A 22,444-nucleotide genomic window follows, 5' to 3' on the forward strand; every position below is an offset into this window, starting at 1 on the left:
TTCTGAAATAGTAATTTCAACATAAGGGAATTTTTAAAGCTAGAGAAAGGAGAGATTATATTCTAGGTAGTTAGGATAGTGTGGAGATGGGAAATGTGTGAATATATGGAGTTTGCAATAGTTTTTTGAGCTCAGATTACATGAATAGAAGTAATGTGAAATAAGCCTGGAAGGAAAGATTGGAATGATATCGTAGAGGGCAATAAATTCAAGTCTGACAAATTTACATTTCTTCCAGAGGCATTACTAAAATGTCATGTATTTTGAGTCAGAAAGTGATACATTCAGAATTTTGTCATACAACAATTATTTTGGCTTTTGAAGGATAGATTGGAAATAGAAACTACGTCAGGCAAGAAGAACAGTGAGGGAAGTATTAAAGTAGAGGCGAGGCGATGGAAGTAAATGGTAATAGGGAAGCAAAGATTAAATCTATTTCTTTGTCTTGGCAGAGAATGTTTCAGATAGAACATAGAGATGGGTGGCCATGATATATGTTCCAGAGAAAAATCAGTCATTCAATCAACTAGCCTTTCTTAAATGCCCATTGTATGCCAGATAGTGTGCAAAGCCCTTTTGATTCAAAAGAAAAAGCTTTCTCTCAATAGCATTATTCCAATTACATGTAAAGATAGTCTAAGAAGATAGTACTCAACTAGTTTCTGAAACCTCAGAGAGGTTGAAGAAGATGAGGATTGAGAAAAAGCCATTGGATTTGTTACCTAAGAGATCATTGGTAATTTTAGAGAGAGTAGTTCTGGTAGACTATTAATAAGTTTGGAAGCTAGATTGTAAAAAGAAAGTGGTTGCATCTATTGTTTTTTTTTAAAATAATAATAATAATTATAACTTTTTATTGACAGAACATATGCCTGGGTAATTTTTTACAACATTATCCCTCGCACTCACTTCTGTTCCGACTTTTCCCCTCCCTCCCTCCACCTCCTCCCCCCGATTGCAAACAGTCCTATACATGTTAAATATGTCACAATATATCCTAGATACAATATACTTATATTGCACACTTGTGCAGACCCGAACAGTTCTCTTGTTGCACAGGAAGAATTGGATTCAGAAGGTAAAAATAGGCCAGGAACAAAAACAAAGATGCAAACAGTTTACATTCATTTCCCAGTGTTCTTTCTTTGGGTGTAGCTGCTTCGGTTGCATCTATTGTTGATGGCCTTTTGAATTGTTTAGTCACAAAAGGAAGAAGAGAGATATAGGATGATAGTGATGTTGGAAGTATTAAGTAAGGGTTTTTAGGGAAAACTCCAAAGGTTGCAGCATTGAGTAAAGAGAACAACCTAATTGTAAGGTTTATAGACAATGAAGAAGGAGACATTAGTCAGGAAGAGACTGAAAATAAGAATTAGAGTAGGGATGATAGAGGGGCAGTCTATTGAAAGAGATGAGATGGAATGAGATTGCTTGAGCAAGAAAGGGTTAGCCTTGGTACTAGAAGTAAAATCACCTCTTCATGAGAGACAACATGGAGTCCAATAATGTTCAAGAAACAGTGAGGATATCAATATCCCTGGGTTTTATATGTAGCACATGGAGAGGGGGGAAATAAGGTGTAACAATACTGAAAAGGTAGGAAGGGCCAGATTAGGCAGGTCTTTAATAAACCTTAGCAGAGGATTTTATAGTTTATCCTATAATAGGAAATAGAAATACCATTGCAGTTTATTGAAGATTATACCTGTGGGTGTCTGCTAGCCTGAGAACAGGGGAGAATTTATCTGTTCATTAGAATACTTGATCAGAGCTAGGCAGGTGGGTAATGCACTGAAAGGGGGCATTAATAATAGACTGCTTAAAATCTTAAATCCATCCTCCAACATACACTTTGATCTAACGACACTGGCCTCCTGTCTGTTCCATCAACAAGACATGACACATTCTTACTGGTTTTCTCTGATGCCTAGAATGTTCTCCCTCCTTATGTCCATGGTAGTATTCGTTCTTCTGTCCTCTTTCAGTATTTTATCCGATATCCTGAGACAAGGCTGGGAAAATTGCTAAATACAGGAATGCCATGTGGCAAGAGAGACTTCTAATCTTGCATAATATTAGAACAATAAGAATAGAAACAACCATTTCACCGTGTTTCAGCACAGTTATCATGAGTGTCTCATGACTTTGGCCTAGCCCTGATCATCAGTATGAAAGTATCAGTGTTTTTTCTTTCTCAGTCAGGTACATGATTACATTTTCTTTCATTATGATTTATCAATGGAACACTCTGCTTATACCAGTGGTAGGTAAATAGATTCTGCCCTGAGGAGGTCTCCAGCCCCTATTAAAACTACTAGGGCTGGTATCAAGACCCCATTGGCAATGAATTAGGAATGATTCATCTCCTTAGTAGGGGTTGCCCTCAGCTTCTTGGGGGCAACTGTTGATCTCATACTAACATTAAAGGATAAAATTACAGAACATTGGCCAAAATAAAAGCATACAGGAGAGAGAAAATTGTGTATTATAACAAAAAAGTCAATAGAGTAGAGAGATGTCTGTTGGATTATCAAAATCAGACCCAAGGATAACTATGAGGAGAGAGGATCTATTCTCTATTATCTATTTAGAAGGATGAAGATAAACCAAACTCAAAACTGCATTGTAGTTTGAGGAATTACAAGAATGACCTAAGCCCTCTCCACCTCATATTCTTCCAAACCATGTTGTATACAAGCTTTAAGTCCTCGAAGACTTCAGTGGAATCAAAGTTGTAAAGGGCCATTTAAAGAAAAATGGTGGCCATAATCGGCTTTATTTAATCTCTGATGATTTATATATAAGAAATATCATAAAAGACACCAGATACATAGATGACTAGAAAAAGTGATTGATTCTTTGTGTGATTACTGTGAAGGATCATAAGTTGTACAGTCTTGTGCTGTTTGAAGTATTAAATTTTATACTGGAGACTGCAAGCCCAATGTGAGTCATTGGTGTGGCAACAAAACAAATGAAAATAATGGACTTCATTATGTGTTTAAAATTAAGAATGTTAGGATGTCTACCATACTCTTATCTTGTTCAAACCCCATGTAAAATATAATTCTGGATAATACATTTTAGAAAAGATGTCAGTAAACTCATGAGCATCTAGAGAAGAATGATCAGGAATATGAAAAGTTCTGAAATGTTTTTTAAACACTTTTTAAACAAGTACAAGTTAGTATATTACGGTCAGAGACTAAAACAGTGTGCTCAATAAGTTTAATTTCACATGAGAATTAGTTGAAATAATTGAGGAACATATCTATCTTCAAACCTTTGATAGCTGTCAACATGAAGGAATAGATTTATTCTATTTGACTCTAGAGATTGGAATTACAAACACTGGGTAGAAGTTTTAAAACATCAAATTTAGGTTTGATAAAAAGAAAAAATTCTAACATTAAGAGCTATCTTAAATTTGGGGATCCTTTTAAGTTTTCTGGGCAGATTATTCTTTTGCTTATTTCTGTGGTTGTACTCATATTGAACTTGTTTGATTTGACTAGGGGATTTGTTGTTGATCATTTGTTTTTTCAGTTGTATTCCAACTCTTTGCGACTCTATTTGGGGTTTTCTTGGCAAAGATACTGCTTCAGCTTATTTTATAGATGAGGAATTGAGACAAATAGGGCGCAGTGACTTGGCCAGAGTCACACAACTAGTAAGTGTCTGAGCCCAGATAGAACTCATGGAGATGAATTTTCCAGACTCCAGAGCTGTTACTAGTTCACTCTTGCCACTTAGCTGTGTGATATCTTTGATAGGGCAATATAAATTTCTATTTTAAAAGTTCCTTTAATTAGTGACTTAAGGAAAGTTTTATAATTTATGAACTCATTTCAGACCACTGCCTGATGAACCAAAACAACTTAAGTGCAAATTAAAAGGAGGAAAAACAATACAAATGGGTCAAGAGCTTCAAGGAGAAATAGGTTAGTATTGACATATTCTTCTAAACGATACTTCTATTCAGAATTTCTTGTTATAAAAAGATTGAAGGATTGTGGAATCTTTTTTTAATCAGAATGAGTTATGCCAAGGATAATAAGGCAATGAAGATGGTAGAGATCACCATCTAGGCTGATAAGAATTATGATGAATGGCAAATATGAATGATTTTTAAAACATTAAGTGAATGCAGTGGAAAGAATACTAAAGTATGAGTCAAGAGAATTGAATATTTTTTTCTTGAATCGACTTCTATCTATGTAACTTTGTGGAAGTCATTTAAATATATGTGAATCTTTCCTGAACTATATATTAGGGATAAATATACTTACTATCTTTGTTGTAAAATGCAAATGACAACAAAGTATGTTCAAAGCTTTCTGGGATCGTATATTTCATTTTATTTTGGTCCAGACCTGTGACTTCATTGGTGTAGAGAATTTCCTACCCTATACACACCAGCAATTGTTCTACAACTTAAAAGTCTTAAGTAATGTCTCATTGAGATGAGAATTGACTTGTTCAAGGTCACAGAGCAAGTGTTTCAGAGTCCTACCTTGAAGCTGGATCTTCCTGACTGTGGGGCCAAAACATAACTACCACTTCGTGTGCCTCCTCCTGTCATATAACTGTAAAAGAATCTAATGGGCATACATTGGGGCTCCATATCTCTTTGAATATTTGAAGGTTTGATTTTTTTCTTTTGGCCACCTTCTGTGACCTAATTTGATATGTTGTAAACTGAAATAATCTTTAATGCCCCAAGAGACAGCAAGGTATATTGACTAGAGAGCCATCAGGCTCTATCTATTGAAGCAGGAAGACCTGGATTCAGTTCTTGTCTTGGTTACAAATTGGCTATATGAACCTGAGCAAATCCCTTTTTTTCTCTTTTTTAAAATTTTATTTTATTTTATTTATTTATTTTTTTCCTCAATGCTCAAAGCATCTATGACACTGGTACAGGAAGTTCCATGCTAATGAATTACAGGTCTAGAATGTAGACCTGTACTTACTTCTACAATTTAATTTGTTTTTGAATTGGTAACATTTTAGAATTGATTTCATTAAAATAATCATGTCAGTGCAAAACATTTTACTTTTGTTTTTAAAGAGATAATAATTACAGATCAGTATGGAAATCAGATACAAACATTCACATCAAGTTGTTTAACATCTTTGGGAATTTCTGGAAATGGACTTGATAAATCCAATTTGAAAATTGCTTGGCAGGTAAGACTGATTTTTAAAAAATATTTATATGTGATTCATTTTCACATATAATAAAAAATGGATATAATCTAGAAACTTTTACGTGGTAATTTTTGAATTTTTTTCACATGGAACTCCATTTGAAAATGGATTTTCAGATAGGTTTTCTCTTGCCATATATTTTAAGAAATTTATACTTGATGTATTGGGGTCAGGGGAATAGAGTAGTAATTATTTTAGCCCTACAGTGATGCATGATTCAAAATTATTATAAAAATAAAGAATTAGATATTGTTTTGAGATAGATGATGTTGGAAAACCTTGGTACCTTTTGTCACTAATGTAAAGTTCTAGAACTCAATAAAATTCAAATAATAGTTGATTGGCTTTACTTTGTAGTGGTGGGACCTATGGATATGAACACACAGTATTCTTTTTAAAATTCCATCTTCATCATATATCCTTTCATCAGCTCCCAGTACTTCTTTGTTATCTTCTATGCACTAAAGGTAAACAGCACTAACTTTGAAGGCCTCAATCTATCCAAATTTATTTTTCAATATTCTTTAGGAACCACTTCCTTGTTTTTTCTCTGCACAGTACATACTTTAATTAGGTGGACCAAACAGTTTTTGATAATGTTTATCCCTTCCCTGGAATGTCTAAATTCTATTTATTAAGGACCATGTCTCTGACTGCTTAAAACAATAATCCTTTCCACGTTCTCTTGATCCAAATGCTTAGCATAGTGCTTGGCATATAGTAGATACTTAAAAAAATTCTAGCTAACTGATTAATTAGATTCCTGTTGTCCTTATAATTAGTACTATGTAGTTTAACATTTAATTTTATCATTTGTCAGTGTATGCCTCAGAAAATTCTACATATTTCAAGCTTAATAGTATAATGAATGAATGTATTTTTAAATGGATTGACAAGTAGATTGGTGAAGTCTCTGAAAACTTTTCGACCATATCTTAGGTTTATTTGCTTTTCTTTTTGTGTCCAGCATAGTACTAAAAAGATATTCACTATAAATTATAGTTGACTGAGATTTATCAATCAAAAAATAAAGTAATAAATAATTAATTTATTGAATTTTAAAAAGACTAAATATTTTTCTCTTTGGTAATTTATCTTTATTATTAGGAAAGCACACAGACTATCATTATAAAAGGCATAAAGTTTAATCCAGGTCCTCCTGGAAGTAAGGAGCTCTGCTTTGCATGGCGTGAATTTTCTGACTTTGTCCGGGTACAATTAATTTCAGGACCACCAGCTAAACTTCTCCTGGTAAACTGGCCAGAATTAACAGAGGTAAGTAGATTTCTGATTTGATCAAATATGAATGATATTTAATGAATATATTTTGAGTATGGCTTTCAGGGATATAGATCATTGTTCTAAAGCCAGAGAGCACTTCATTGGCCATCTAATCCACCCCTCTCTCTTTTTAGTAGCTTTTTGCAAAAGTAAAATTATATTTAAAACATTTTATTCCTCTTTGACTTTACTGATAGAAATAAATGGTGAAATCCAATAGACTTGTGATGAAGAGAGCCATGTGCATACAGAGAGAAATGAACACTGGGGATTTGAGTGTAAATTACAACAGTGTTTTGACTTTTTGTTGTTTGCTTGCATTTTGTTTTCTTTCTCATTTTTTTTTTCTGTTTTTGATCTGATTTTTCTTGTACAGCATGATAATTGTGGAAATATGTATAGAAGAATTGCACAAGTTTAACCTATAATAAAGGCTTTATTTCTGGATATATTTCACCCTTTTTTCTTTCTCAGGAAATCTTCGTTTTATAACAACAAAATTAAGCAACAAGTAGCAAATCAAACTCATTGAACCTATCAGCTAAATTTATCGTGTCTAACCCATGACTTTCTTCTGAATTATAGCCCTTTTCTACCAGTTGTCTCTTGGTCTTCTCTAATTGGATTTCTTAAAGCCATTTCAGATAAACTGATCCAGTCCTTATATAACTATAACTCCTACTCCCCCATCCCTTCCCTTTCTTGTTGCCATTTCTTTTATGAGCATCACCAGTCTTTCAGTCACCTAGATTCACAATCTTGGGAGTTATCTTGGCCTCTTCCTTTTCTTATATGTGTGTTACACACACACAGCACACATGTGTGTGCACACGCACATGCACACACACACACACACACACACACACACACACACACACCTCTGTTTCTTCTCTATTCGGGCTTGATTACTTCTTACTTGGGTTATTATATTGGCATCCTAATAGGTCTCTTGGCCTTCACTTTTAAATTTATTCAGTTTGTCCTCCAGAGACGCTAAATTCATATTTCTAAAATAAATCTACTTGTAATTCGCTCACTGCTTTTTCTTTCTAATCTAATTTTCTGTCCCTCCTGCTTTCCCCTCACTACTATACCTTGAAAAAGTCATAGTCATGGAAATAGTCATTTCCAATAGGCATAGTCAAGGAAAACAAAAAATTTTAATTATTCCTGCTCCCAAAGTACTTCATTCTGTGCTCTGAATCCACCAACTTTATGTCAAGGTAAATAGCATGTTTCATCATGAGTCCTCTGGAATCATAATTGATCATTACTTTGAACAAGTTAGTTTCTCTATTTTCTTAATTCTTGCTATATGTTTGTTTGAGATTGTGATGGCTATGCCTGCCTTTCTTGTTTAAGCTAAAGTATGGTACATTTTGCTCTAATTCTTTGTTTTAACTTTGTGAGATTAATAATGTTATTACTTGATTTTGTTACATTCTGTGATATTCTTAAGGATGAATTCATCCCATTCAGATTTGTAGTTTACATTAGTAATGACCTTGCTGTCACTGGTCATTAAACCTTAATGTCATTTAAAAAAAATCTCCTTTATATTTCTGAAGCATCTGATATTATTTGCTATTAACTCTTTTAAAATATTCTAACCTTCCTTTGATTTTATTCCATATTGAATAACTATTTTTTTGACATTTTTTCTCCCTTTACCAGAAATTGTGATCATACTTTTCCTTATATAACATTCTCATACTTGATGACTTTAATATACTTATATAGATTTACTTTTCATAGCTATACAGTCATTTCTCATTTTATCTCTTAATTCTACTATTCCCATAAGTTCCTATAATACATTTCTTGTTAAATTTTGTATTTGGGCTACTTATTTTCATTTCACATTCATCTTGAAGAAATGAGTTCAATTTCATAATGCCCATGCAAATCCAGTGTTACGGTCAGAAGTCAAGAGGATAAATTTAAGTATGAAAAAGTGTCAAAAAAAATTCTGGAAAACTGGCATATTAGTTGCATGTCTATGCGTTTGTTTGGGGTTCCATAGTATTAAGATTATTAGGAAACAACAACAAAACTGTACCTTTAAGCATCTAGGTAGCATAATAGATGGAATGCTTGATGGACTTGAAGTCAGGAAAATGTGAATTCAAATCTTCTCTTAGGTACTTAGTATGTAGCTGGTTATGTAACTGATCAATAAGCTGGGGGAAAGTTTACTTAATCTCTTAGCCTAGTTTCCTTACTATAAAAAATGGGGACAATATCACATACCTTGGAGGAATGTGAAAATCAAAATGAGATATTTCAAACAGTTCTCACTTTATATAAGTGGACTATTCCCTAGACTGTTTTTACCTAATGTGGATTTACTTGTGGAGGTAAGGAAGGGAGAGAGTCAGGAAGAAGACCAAAGGCCCTCCAAAGAAAGAAAGGGGCCAACACATGGTTCAAGGACATGTGAGAGCTTAGAAGAGGAACATAGGGGAATTGGGCCATCCATGTGAAGATCTGGCCTGAACTGAAAGGAAGAGCGTGGGTGGTGAGGGAGACATACATGGGACTAGATATAGATGGGTGGAAAATAAACACGGTGGGCTAGGCCTTCATTTGATGGTCAGAGGAGGGCATAGATGTCTCAGGCCAAATCTCCATCAAGTGTCAGCGATGGCTAACTATCAGCAGGTCCATTCTTTTGCTTTTGGAGAGGGTACAGTGCCTTTAGTGGAGAGGTAGGAGGCCATGGAGTGAAGGTTTGGAAAAGAAAAAGAGGAGAAAGAAAGGAGAGAGGAAAACTCTCTCTAATGCTCTTTGTAAATCTTAAAATGCAAGCACCTTTTTTCTCTCGGATTTTCATATAAAAGTGAGCATACTTCCAAATTGCTCTTTGAGGATGCTGTCAATATATACAGATTATTCTCTTAAAAGTTTTCTTGAATTTGGAAAGTACATGCATTAATAATAATATTCTCTTGGTTCTCTTTTTTCTGTTAATAGTTTTTTCCTCCAACTACAAGGTTGATTTTTATTATCCATTTATCTTGATTCATTGTACTGACAATGGAATTCTTATTACAGAATTCATTCATTTATTTTGCAGGGTTTGAGGTCTGTTCTTCTCTGTATTTATAAAAGAAGTTACCAGGAGGCTCTTTAGCAAAGAGTTGGCTAATCTGTCCTGGATTCTAGAATTTCTATTATGTTCTACACAAGAGAGGTTCAGGTTCAGAAGTTTACTCTCCCTTTTCAGTTACTTTAAGAATTGCTTTCTCAGTTTCTTTAAAATTGTGTTGTTTTTCTAGCACATAGTTCCTTTGTGTAAACTTGGCCTAGGCCAGTAGCTTTTCCTATCTTTGTTTTCTTAAGACTCTTCCTGTTAACTAATGCTTTACATCTAGGATTAGGATGTTAAGTCCAAATGTGGTAATTTTTCATTAAAATTGAAAATAACCAAAACACTTTTTAAGAAGTCCTTTTTCTTTTTGCCTGTTGAACATTCAGTTTCATCTTTAATTGTGTTTGGGATGAGTATATTATCAAACTTTATTAAACTTGTCTTTCCATCACTGGTAGGTCTTCCCATTATATTTTTACTTTTAAATTATTTTTCCCTAGATTGATTATCATAGAGTGGAATTTTTTTTTTTTTTTATAGTGCTGAAGTGATTTCTAAGCTCTTTTGCCATCTTGGGAGAACTGACATATCTTCATTAAATTTCCTTAGGAAAGATTATAGTATGTGTCAGTGTCTGTTCTATATTAATCATTTTTTTTTCCATTGGGGGAAGGCCAACAACACTTTGATTATATAGTTTGCATTGAATTTGTCTCAAATCCATGCCTTATCTTTTTCTTAGGATCTTCTAAGCTAATTGATTTTGCTGTTTCCTCTGGCAAGTTGACCATCTGACTCTACAAACCTAATTATGGGAAAGAATGCTATCTTGTTGACTTGTCATTTCCCTTCTCTTAATAGTATAAATATATGAAAATGCTTTTATTTTATTATCCTGTGTTGTTGGCCTTTTGACTTAAAAATGTTCATAATGCATATATGTCGCGTTTCTAATGAGTCTAATCCATTGATGGCTTAGATTTATTTTCTTCAGAATTATGTTTTCTACCCTTTTTGCCGTTTTTTTCCCTATGGCTACTTGTGCATTTTCCTTACTGAATATCAAAGGTTTGCTTTTATTGAATTTTGAGAGTTTTTTGGAGATCTTAAATTCTCTCACTACTTCATATCGTCCTACAGACAATTCTCCATATTGTACAATTTTCATGATAGCTTTTTTGGCAGTTCATTTTATGAACAATGCAATATCACATGGAATGATTTCTCTTTTGGGATAAATGTAGTTCATCTCCTTTCAACCACTCATCCATATAGCTACAATTTCCTTGTGGCTTCTAGTTTTATTTATAGCAAAAATGTCAGGGTGAATATAATTCCATTCCTTGAATCTTATGTTGATCGACTGGTCATTTAAAGAGAATTTCACATTTAGAGTACTGAGAGATTAATATTTATACATAGTCTAAAAAACTGCCATTTAAAATTCTTCCTCTTTTTCTGCCATTCTACCTGTTATCACTAAAGAAATTCAAGATTGCTGCATAGGACCAAACTTGCTTTTGTGGTTTTTTTTCTTTGAGCAACCTATTTAAAAAAAAAAAAGAATTCATCAGCAAGTCCCCAAAGAAATAATATTGAATCTTTGTTTTTAACCATCCTGAACATCCCAAATTTGTCTCAAAACCAAGATGAGAAGCCTGAGTATAACCTATGGATGGTTCTGTTGTTGATTTCAAAAGAGGGGTGTGTGTGTAGAACAGAGACATATTTAAGTCATTATTACTTCACCCTACCCTTTATTTTCTCCCTAAATTAGAATATAACCATCAGCCATTCTCTTGGGCAGATATTCACTTTAGGTGGTGTCCCATTTTATTGAAGAAAAGCTGACTCCTGAGTTACGGGGAAGAAGTATATTTCACAAGAACCACTTTTTAAAATCTATTTCTTGTAGAATTCCAGAAGTAAAAACAAACCAATATACCATTACTTTAAAATAATCAAATCTTTCTTGTGGTGAATAAAGAAATACCATGTTATTTGGAATATTATTTTTAGGATTGCTTAAAATATTTTTCTGTATTTCAGCCTATTCCAGTGATAAATGGGAAAGAATTACCAAACCCCCTTACAATTCAGCTATGTGATCAGTGGGAAAATCCTTCTCCTGTACCACTAGTCAAAATAAGTCTTGTGAAAGCAGCCATTTTAAAAGTAAGTATGCATCTTTGAATATTAAGCATGTTGGTATGATAATTTTTGAATTTCGTCAAATACTTGTTTCTTAGTAGCAGTTTTTATGTATTAGAACGTAAACATTGCTTTCCCTGTCATTTAGTCTAAATCAGCAAGGCATTTTTTAAAATGTACAATCTGTTAAGTGATACATGGATATTTATTTGTAACTTCAGAGGTAGGGAGTAAATTTCAGGATCATCAAAAAATGATTCTGAAAGTACATACATCTTAGATTTAGTGTCATGTTTCTTTGAGATCATGTTTATAGAGAACTGTACAATTTAAGTGCAATATAAATGAGAATAAATATTCTTATTTTGTATAAAGGAAATTAAATTATAAATGTTAAATACTGTATGTATTATTCAGGAAAATCCATCAAATTCTGATAAGCACTTACTCTATAAGCAACTGCTGTATTGTATTTATGTCTTATATACTGGGGAGATTCAAGATTCAGTTAAGATATATCCCTTCTGTCAAGGAGATTAATCATTCAAACACTTGTTAAATGTGGCTTTTTCTTAGTATCTTTTCCTTTCTGTAATGTTTAGATAGTCCTTCCTCTCTAGGTTATCCAGTCTGTTATCAAATCTTGTCATTTCTACCTTTACAACAACTCTTGTACATATCTTCTTTTTTGTTGTTCACATAGCTGTTACCCTAGTATATTTCCTACCTAGAGTGTTGTATAATCTTGTATTAGTTGGTCTCCTTTCCTCAAATATCTCTTCATTCTAATCTAGCTTCCTCTTATTTCCTAAAGTGATTTTCCTAATATTCTGGTCTGGTCTTTTCACTCTTCCTCAAAAAATTCTAGTGGTTCTTAAGTATTTCTAGGACCAAATATAAATTCCTCCATTTATTATTTAAAGTTCTTTATGATCTCTCTCTTCCCCCCTTTCTATCCTCTTGAGCCTTCGTATATTACTACAATCTAGCTTTACTGGCTTCTTTGCTATTCCTTTCACATTAAATGTCATGTTTTTTACTCTGTTATTGCCTCTCTTTTTCCTATCCTGGAATTTTTGTAAGACAGTAATATGACATCAAATTAGAGCAATGGGTAGGTAGCACAAGGAGTTAGAGAATTTAGAATGCCAGTTAGAGATTTGAACTTGACTTGATAATCAAGAACCACCTAAGATTTTCTAGCAGAGAATTGATATGATTAAGTCCATGAGTAAGAAAGATTTTTCTCTCAGTAATATGAAGAATGAATTGGTTAAGAGGAAAGGATTAAAATGGGGAGTCCTACAAAATAAGTTAGTTTCCTAAGGAGATGGAATGTGGTTCTTTATTATGGCAGTAGCAGTGGGAATAGAAAGGAAGACATTGAAAGATGTTGCAAAAATAGAACTGATATGACCTCCTAGTCATATATATTATGAGTGAATATGAGGTTGCGATGAAAATAATCTCGGGGTTACAGACTTGATAGATTGAGAGAGGAATGATAATACCTTAGTTACATATATAGTCACAAATATAGATAGAGTGATGATGTGCTTAATCTCAGATACATTAAGGTTTAACCTAGGCTTAAATTTTTTCTGAATATTTGAGTCTGGAGTTCTGGAGATATATACAGACTACATAGAATGAAATCTGAGCATTGTATGCTTAGGTTGCTTAAAACAGGACTTCCCAAGATTGATAGGGGAAGAGGAGAGAAATGGAAAAATGCTTTTAAGTAGAATGTTGGGGAGTTACTCACTTTAAAGCTTACAGAAAAGCTTGAATCTGGGAAAGATATAGATAAGGGCTTTTTTAGATTGAAGTAATAAAAAAAATTGTGGTGCTTGTGAATAGACTGAAATATATTTCAAAGAAGGGATTATGAACAAGCAATGTAATCAAAAGATATAAGAGAAATTTTGTTTAAAATGAAGATAGTACCCTACCTAAACTAAAAAGATTTCTTTGCTATAGTGAGAGGCAAGTAAATAATATAAATTTGTCATTGTATATATATGTATACGTGTATGATACGGCTTTGTGAGTTCTTCCTGTTCTTTTTAACAGTATCTAAGTCAGAAAAGAGGAAATGGATAATGGAAGCTATCTAGCTGGGGTTTGTCAAGGAAGGAGGTTACAAGTGTCACAGATTCTTTTTTTTTTTTTTTTTTTTTTTTAATAGCCTTTTATTTACAGGTTATATGTATGGTTAATTTTACAGCATTGACAATTGCCAAACCTCTTGTTCCAATTTTTCCCCTCTTACTCCCCACTCCCTCCCCCAGATCGCAGGATGACCAGTAGATGTTAAATATATTAAGATATAAATTTATACACAATACACAATAAGTATTCATGACCAAACCGTTATTTTGCTGTACAAAAAGAATCAGACTCTGAAATATTGTACAATTAGCTTGTGAAGGAAATCAAAAATGGAGGTGGGCAAAAATATAGGGATTGGGAATTCAATGTAATGGTTTTTAGTCATCTCCCAGAGTTCTTTCTCTGGGCGTAGCTGGTTCAGTTCATTACTGCTCCATTGGAAATGATTTGGTTGATCTCTTTGCTGAGGATGGCCAGGTCCATCAGAACTGGTCATCATCTAGTATTATTGTTGAAGTATATAATGATCTCTTGGCCCTCCTTGTTTCACTCAGCATCAGTTCGTGTAAGTCTCTCCAGGCCTTTCTGAAATCATCCTGTTGGTCATTTCTAACAGAACAATAATATTCCATAATATTCATATGCCACAATTTATTCAGCCATTCTCCAACTGATGGGCATCCATTCAGTTTCCAGTTTCTAGCCACTACAAAAAGGGCTGCCACAAACATTCGAAGTGTCACAGATTCTTGAGCAGAATTAAACTAGGTTGAGTCTAGGGTTATGTTTACAAGTGGAGAAATGTGGAGTCAAATCAGTGGTAGCCTGGGAAAATACTGAGATGTATTAATCATATCAACTACATATAGAAATACATAATACATACATATACATATAAATAATTAAATAAACATTTGTTTAGTAGGCATTAATGGAAAAGTAATTTTTGATTCAATTGTAATAAAATTGTTGATTAAAAATAAAAAAGTTTTTTTTTTAAGAGTAATTTGGGGTTTTTTTTTTTTTTTCGTTTTTTGGTAATACTTAGTTATTTTCTTTACAGCTCAGCCCTTCAAATCAGCAACATAAAACTGATGACAATGGCAGGGCTAATTTGGGAGTTTTTAGTGTTTCTGCCCCTAGGTAAGTACCAAATTGTTTTGAAAATTAGTGCAATTATATAACTCCACTTGGGAGTTGGTTGAGTAAATGAGCCCTTCATACTACACTTTGATTCTTACAGTTAGTGTTAGAACATAATTGCTTGGAGGAAGAACAACATAGTCCTTTGGTACAAACTATGTTAAGGGAAGTTATTTATTTATTTTTTAAATAACTTTTTATTGACAGAGCCCATGCCCGAGTAATTTTTTTTACAACATTATCCCTTGCACTCACTTCTGTTCTGACTTTTCCCCTCCCCCAGATGGCAAGCAGTCCTATACAAGTTAAATATGTCACAGTGTATCCTAGATACAATATATGTGTGCAGAACCGAATAGTTCTCTTGTTGCACAGGAAGAATCGGATTCAGAAAGTAAAAATAACCTGGGAAGAAAAACAAAAATGCAAGCAGTTTACATTCATTTCTAAGGGAGGTTATTTATATTCTTTACACTCTGTTCTGTCCTCCATTTTGTTATACTTCACAAAAATAATCCTATATATAAACATACATGTTAAATTTTTTTTTCCTTTCAACTGTGTCATCCCCCTAAGCGATAACTGGTTTGATTATTACCATTTCATGATGTATGACAACCTTTAAAATATTGGAAATACAAATCATTAAGTTCCCTAATGGAATTTGTTTATGTAATTATATAATTTTTGTATAGTAACTATTATAATTCTTTTTTTTTTTTTTAAAGGGGAGAACATACGATACAGATTAAAGCTACTTATAACAAGAATTCCTTAGAAGGACCTATAATTAGGCTAATGGTTCTACCAGATCCTGAAAAGCCAGTGCGTCTGAATGTTAAATACGATAAAGATGTTTCTTTTTCAGCAGGGGATATTTTTACTGGTAAGTCTCCATATTTTAAAATTATTTTCTCTATTTATAAAATGCTTGGATTTTTATTTTATTTTTATTATATCATTTTATTTACAAGATATATGCATAGGTAATTTTTTAGCATTGACAGTTGCAAATCCTTTTGTTCCAACTTTTTCCCTCCTTCCCCCTACCACTTCCCTCAGATGGCAGGTTGACCAATGCATGTTAAGTATGTTAATGTATAAGTTAAATACAGCATATGTATACATGTCCAAACAGTTATTTTGCTGTATAAAAAGAGTCAGACTTTGAAATAGTGTACAGTTAGCCTGTGAAGGAAATCAAAAATGCAGGTGGACAAAAATAGATGGATTGGGAATTCTATGTAGTGGTTCGTAGTCATCATCTCCCAGAGTTCTTTCGCTGGGTATAGCTGGTTCAGTTCATTACTGCTCTATTGGAACTGATTTGGTTCTTCTCATTGTTGAAGAGGGCCAGGCCCATCAGAATTGGTCATCATATAGCATTGCTGTTGAAATATATAATGATCTCCTGGTCCTGCTCATTTCACTCAGCATCAGTTCATGTAAGTCCCTCCAGGCCTTTCTGAAATCATCCTGCTGGTCATTTCTTACAGAACAGTAATATTCCATAATATTCATATGCCATAATTTATTCAGCCATTCTCCAATTGATGGGCATCCACTCAGTTTCCAGTTTCTAGCCACTACAAAAAGGGCTGCCACAAATATTTTTGCACATGCAGGTCCCTTTCCCTCCTTTAAGATCTCTTTGGGATATAAGTCCAGTAGAAACACTGCCGGATCAAAGGGTATGCACAGTTTGATAGTCTTTTGAGCATAGTTCCAAATTGCTCTCCAGAATGACTGGATGTAGAATTGTTATTTTAAAAGATCTATGTAAATATTACCATTTTACTTAGTTGCTTGAGTTTTTCCTCATTTGTAGTTGGACTTTTCCTTCATGTTAAATATGAATTGTAGGAAATAAATTTTTACAAAGAAATTTTGTTGTATTTCATTTCTCTAAGAAAACAAGAATTTGTTTGGTGGAAAGATAGAATTTCCTATGATACTTGAAAGGCAGTGAACAGTATGTTTGAGAAATATGGAACTGCACCATTTGTCCACCCTACCAAGGGACTATCTTCAGTTTTTAGATGTGTTCTCCAAAATTTTTGACTTAGTGGTTGTTTTTCTCTTATGCCAAAATGTTTACAATTATATAATGAAAACTAATGGAAAAATTGTTTATACTCAGCTCTTCTAGATTATTTCTATCCTTGGAAATGAAGGATATTTTAAATTTTATTTAGGGTGTGACTAAAATGATTAAAATACTAAAATTTGAAAATCTCTGTATGTAAAATGTGGCTTATAAAAGGTAGAACACTTCCTGTAGAAGTATTCATGAACTGCCATTCTTTAAATTAATCAATTGAACACAGCAGGACTCAGTAGAGCAGAGTGGAAACTACATAGGAATTGGTATCTAAAAACCTCAGTTCCTCCAGGCTTGACTCTTTCATTTACTATTACTTAGATCCTTGAGGTTGTCGCTTGAGTTCTCTGGGCTTCAGTTTCCTCATTTTAGAAGGTGGGATAAATGAAGGGCAAAATTGAGATGTTGGACAAGGTTCCTTCATTCTGTGATCTTTTGGTTTATGAAAACTTGTCCTCAAATTCAGTGAAGTAGATCTTGGAATAAAAATGCACACTTAGTATTTTGTCAGCATTCACGTAAATTGTCACTGGAAAGTACATAGGAACTCATCTATTCTTTGGATTCTGTGCATCTGTTTAGTGCAGTAAGCCCGTGAACTTGGAAACCGGCCCTGTATATGTAGGTCAGCTTGGCAAACAAGTAAGTATATAGGCAGAAAGCAGATTACAAATATGGAAACCACAATAATATACCACAGTCTACCACCAATAGACAAGTACATTACAGCAGTATAATAAGATTGATTTTTTTTTTTGTTACTTTATTTTTTTAAATTTCCCAATGAACAAAATTATATTTTTTTTGCCATTCTCCCAAAACAGGGGTGGAGACAAGGAGAAAAACAACCCTTGTATAAAACCTGCATAGTTAAGTAAAGCAAATCCCTTCATTGACAAGGAACAAAGAATATGTGTCTTGTTTGCTCCCTGATTCCATTAAGTCAATCAATGAGCATTTATTTAAAGTCTACTATACTACAGGCACTCTGCTAAGGGCTGGGAATACAAAGAAAGGCCCTTGAGAAGCTCACAAACAAGTGGAGAGAAAACATTTAAGCAGCAACTTACAAACATGGCAGCTTGGTGGTTCAGTGGGAACCAGTGGGTGGTTCAGGGTTCAGTGGATTCCCTGTAGTCGGGAAGATTTGAGTATAAATTCAGCCTCAGACACTAGCTGTGTGATCCAGAGTAAGTAAGTTTACTTCTGTCTGTCTCAATTTCACCAACTCTGAAATGGATATTATAATAATACTTCTTAGGGTTGTAGTAATAATTGTCTTAAGAAAAAGCAAGGAGGCCATTATTCAAGCATTGGGGAGAGGGATATGTAAGTTGTATTTAGACTGAAAAAGTAGGAAGGAAAGTTGTATCATAAAGGACTTGGAACAGTTTTTTCCATTTTTTTTTTTCCCCAAAGATAGGGAAACACTGGAGTCTGTTTAGTAAGGAGGTCAAATGTTCACACCTGTGATTTAGTAAGATTACTTTAACAGATGATTGGACTGAATTAGGGAGAGACTTGAGGCAAGAAAACCAATTAGGAGATTATTACAACAGGCAAACATGAGTCAGTGAGGGCATCATCAGGATAGTGGCAGTCTTAGAGGGATCCATTAAACAGATATTGCAAAGGTGAAATTGACCAGCCCTGGTGAAGCTTCATTGTGAGGGGTGAGAGTGTGATCAGCTTTGAACTGAATTATGAGGCGTGAAAAGGATATCTGGTAGAGATAGACAACTGTTTGAGGTCATTTGAGTGTACAGATATAGATATAGTTATTTTTATGAAGGATATTATTAAAACTAAATAGAAGAAATATAGAGATAGATGAGAAGATGAAAGATACCTTAGAATCTAGAATTAACATCCACAAGGAACCTTAAGAAGTCAGCTAGTCCAATTACCTCATTTTAGAGATGAGGAAAATAAGGCCCAGAGACGTTAAATATTTTGTCCAAGGTTAGACATGACTGTGTTTTGAACTCAGGTCCATTATCTCTAAATCTAGTGCGCTTTCTATTCTACCTAGTATTGGAATAGAGATAAAATCTTGGAAGACACCCATATTTCAGAAGCAACTGGAGAAAGGAATAGAAGAAAAGACTGAATAAAATCAATGGTTTAGAGAAACCAAAATGGAAGAGCCTTTTTTGTTATAATTAGGCTGTCATTTTCTTATCATTTTATACATGAGAAAGAGCACTGGAAACTAGTGGAAAGTATTGATAAAACTGTGGTTGAGTAAATACCTAGGTTCTAATTGAATCTATAAATGACTTTTTCTATTTAATTTGGGCCACTAAACTTTTTTTCTTCATTTGTATAAGTTTTATTACATTATATACCTGATCTCTTTAAAGAGTTTAATTTTTTTAATGCCAGCTAATATAATGTTTGTAAAGCACTGTTAATGCTAAATTAATTAATTAATTTATTTTGCTGTGTAGCTTTCTTTATTGTGGGTATCTAGTCAGACCATTTGTTCAGAGCACAGATCGGAATTTATTTTTAAAAATTGAAAAAAAGATGTGAAATACAATTAAAACAATTGAGGCCAGAATTATTTTAACAAGAAAATAAAAAATCCAACAGATCTTCATGAAACTAGCAGAATATCACCTGCAAATAACATTTGCAGACCACTAAGGCCTCTTACTCTAGATTCTATACCATCACCTCTGTGACTTACTAAAGTTTTTTAGCACGTTGCTTAGATTTTAATGGTTTAAATTTTAACTAATGTTGTCAAAGCATTCTCAAATTAATATTTTAAATGATCAGTATTTGTGAAACCATCATATGTAGTGAGGATTTTCTCCTATTTTTTTTTCCAAAAAAATTGCATTCAATAAATATCTAGTGCTATTTAATAGCAATTAAAAGAACAGTGTATAGTTCCTATGAAAGAATCAATCCAGAGAAAGATTTATTAACAATAAACTAGTCACTTGATATAATGGAAAAAGTTATAGTCAATAGATTTGTATTTAAATCTTGTTTTTAATTTACTGGCTGTGTCCATGATCAAATCTTTTATCCTTCCTAAGCTTCAAGTATCCTTAATTATAAATAAGTGATAATATTACTTATACTGCCTACCCAACAATGTTGTGCAGATACCCCTTTGCAAAGCTCACGATTATATATAGATGTGAATAATTACTATCAATGATTAATTTTATCTCCATTTTAAATTCCTTTTAAATGTTCTCTGGCTTTTCGGTATATACCTGTTAAACCTATCAAATAACTTCTTTTGTTTATTTTGTTCTTACATAAATATATTCTTACATAAATTAATAAAATAATATAAATGTAAAAAGTGATAACATTTCAAGTGACATTGTCAAAAAATTCTGGAATGGAAGTGAAAAATCCTTCAGGCCAGCAGGTTGGCCACCTTTGCTGTTCCTCATACATGGTAACTCTTCCCCTTTACTCTGGCTGCTCTCCAGTATCTCGGAATGCATTCCTTCCTAAATTACTTCAAAGTTAGGTCAGGTGTCATCTTCTGCCTGATACCTTTCCTGATCCCCCCAACTGCTGATAATTTATGAACATGTTGATTTGACTGCCCTCTCCTTGAGGTCAGAAACTATTTTCCTTTTTTTCTTTGTATCTCTTTGGTTTGGTGTATACTAGATGCTAATCTTTCCTTATTGAGTAATGTTTTATTCCTATATGTAAAATTCTTTTTGGCAACCATACATGCCTCCCATATCATTTGTAGACATTTCTTCACTTTTTTGGTTAGATAAACTTCTGAGGGCAAAGACTTTGTTGATGACAGAAATGTTAAGGAGAATGTAAATTATCTAGAAGTATAATTGTTTTAACTTGTCCTTGTATCTTTGGGGTATATTATTTCAAATATATTGTATTCACAGCAGCATTTTTCATAGAATCAGAAGAAAGCAGTGAGATTTGGAATCTGACAGATTTCCTGTCCAATTTATTTACTTTGTGAAGCCATATGTTCCCAATTTTTATCTTTTTTTCTGATATGTGTTATTGATATTGATCTTATTCGCTGGTATTTGCTTGAGAATGGGAAGAATTATAGCCTGTCCTCTTTGCTTTTAAAAGCACTTGAGGATTATACTTTGTTTACATTAAAATATTTTCAAAATATGTATACATAAAAAAAATCCCATTGGTTAAAATTAAGTATCTTTTTTACCTCTTATAATCCTGGTTGCCTGAGAGCTTGAGGGATTTATTCAGCATCATATAGCTAACACATAATGGCCAGGAATTGAATACAAATTTTCCTACAAGACTTATCAATTTATGTATCTTTATTTACATTCATAATAATAAATTAGACTTACTACTGCTTTTTCAAATGAGTATCCATTACATTAATTTTTAAATGAAATTGCTTTAAAGTTGAAATGTGACTTCACAGTTTTAAATTGTGGTTTTTTTTTTTTATCTTAGAGATTTGATAATCTGTATATTGTGATAACAAGGAGAAAAATTCATATATAGACTCAAGCTTGTCTTCTGATTACCTAACCCTAAATAAATGACAAGTTGGAAGTTTCATAAGAAAACCAAAACCTTCCATTATAACCTTGTATAGTATTTTAGAAATTTTAGTTACAATTCCTACTTAATTTTTGAAATATATTTGTGAAACTCTTATTTTTTCTTTTCTTTTTCTTTCTTTACTTTTTTTTTTTTTTTTTGGCTGAGGCAATTGGGGTTAAGTGACTTGCCCAGGGTCACACAACCAGGAAGTGTTGAGTGTCTGAGTTCAAATTTGAACTCTGGTTCTCTATCCATCTAGCTACCCGAATCTTTTCTCTCTCCTCTCCTCTACCTCTCCTTTCCTTTCTTTCCTTCAACTTTTTATTGACAAAACCCATGCCTGAGTAATTTTTTACAACATTATCTCTTGCACTCACTTCTGTTCTGATTTTTTCCCTCCCTCCTTCCACCCCCTCCCCAGATGGCAAGCACTCCTATATATGTTAAATATGTCACAGTATATCTTAGACACAGTATATGTGTGCAGAATTGAACAGTTCTCTTGTTACATAGGGAGAATTGGATTCAGAAGGTAAAAATAACCCGGGAAGAAAAACTGTTTGCATTTTTGCAAACAGTTTACATTCATTTCCCAGTGTTCTTTCTTTGGGTGTAGCTGCTTCTGTCCATCATTGATCAATTGAAACTGTCAGTGAGATCTTTTTGTTGAAGAAATCCACTTCCATCAGAATACATCCTCATACAGTATTGTTGTTGAACTGTATAATGATCTCCTGGTCCTGCTCATTTCACTCAGCATCAGTTCATGTAAGTTTCTCCAGGCCTCTCTGAAATCATCTTCCTGATGGTTTCTTATA

The 22,444-nt window shown here is 33.3% G+C and overlaps 1 protein-coding gene across 8 annotated transcripts in view; it reads left to right on the forward strand.

Annotated features, from left to right (window-relative positions):
* Positions 1-22,444, forward strand: part of SMCHD1 (structural maintenance of chromosomes flexible hinge domain containing 1) — a 222,882-nt gene that overhangs the window by 60,599 nt on the left and 139,839 nt on the right. For all 8 annotated transcript variants that reach the window (XR_004230979.1, XM_031946579.1, XM_031946585.1 and 5 more), the window contains exons 27-32: positions 3,853-3,941; positions 5,072-5,190; positions 6,319-6,486; positions 11,633-11,758; positions 14,910-14,989; positions 15,718-15,875. Coding sequence is in view for 7 of the 8 variants with exons in the window: in XM_031946579.1 (XP_031802439.1) it covers positions 3,853-3,941; positions 5,072-5,190; positions 6,319-6,486; positions 11,633-11,758; positions 14,910-14,989; positions 15,718-15,875 (740 nt within the window). In the remaining variant the exon portion in view is untranslated. The remainder of the gene's footprint in view (positions 1-3,852; positions 3,942-5,071; positions 5,191-6,318; positions 6,487-11,632; positions 11,759-14,909; positions 14,990-15,717; positions 15,876-22,444) is intronic.

The sequence above is a fragment of the Sarcophilus harrisii genome, chromosome 1 (assembly GCF_902635505.1).
Source record: "Sarcophilus harrisii chromosome 1, mSarHar1.11, whole genome shotgun sequence".
NCBI lineage: Eukaryota > Metazoa > Chordata > Mammalia > Dasyuromorphia > Dasyuridae > Sarcophilus > Sarcophilus harrisii.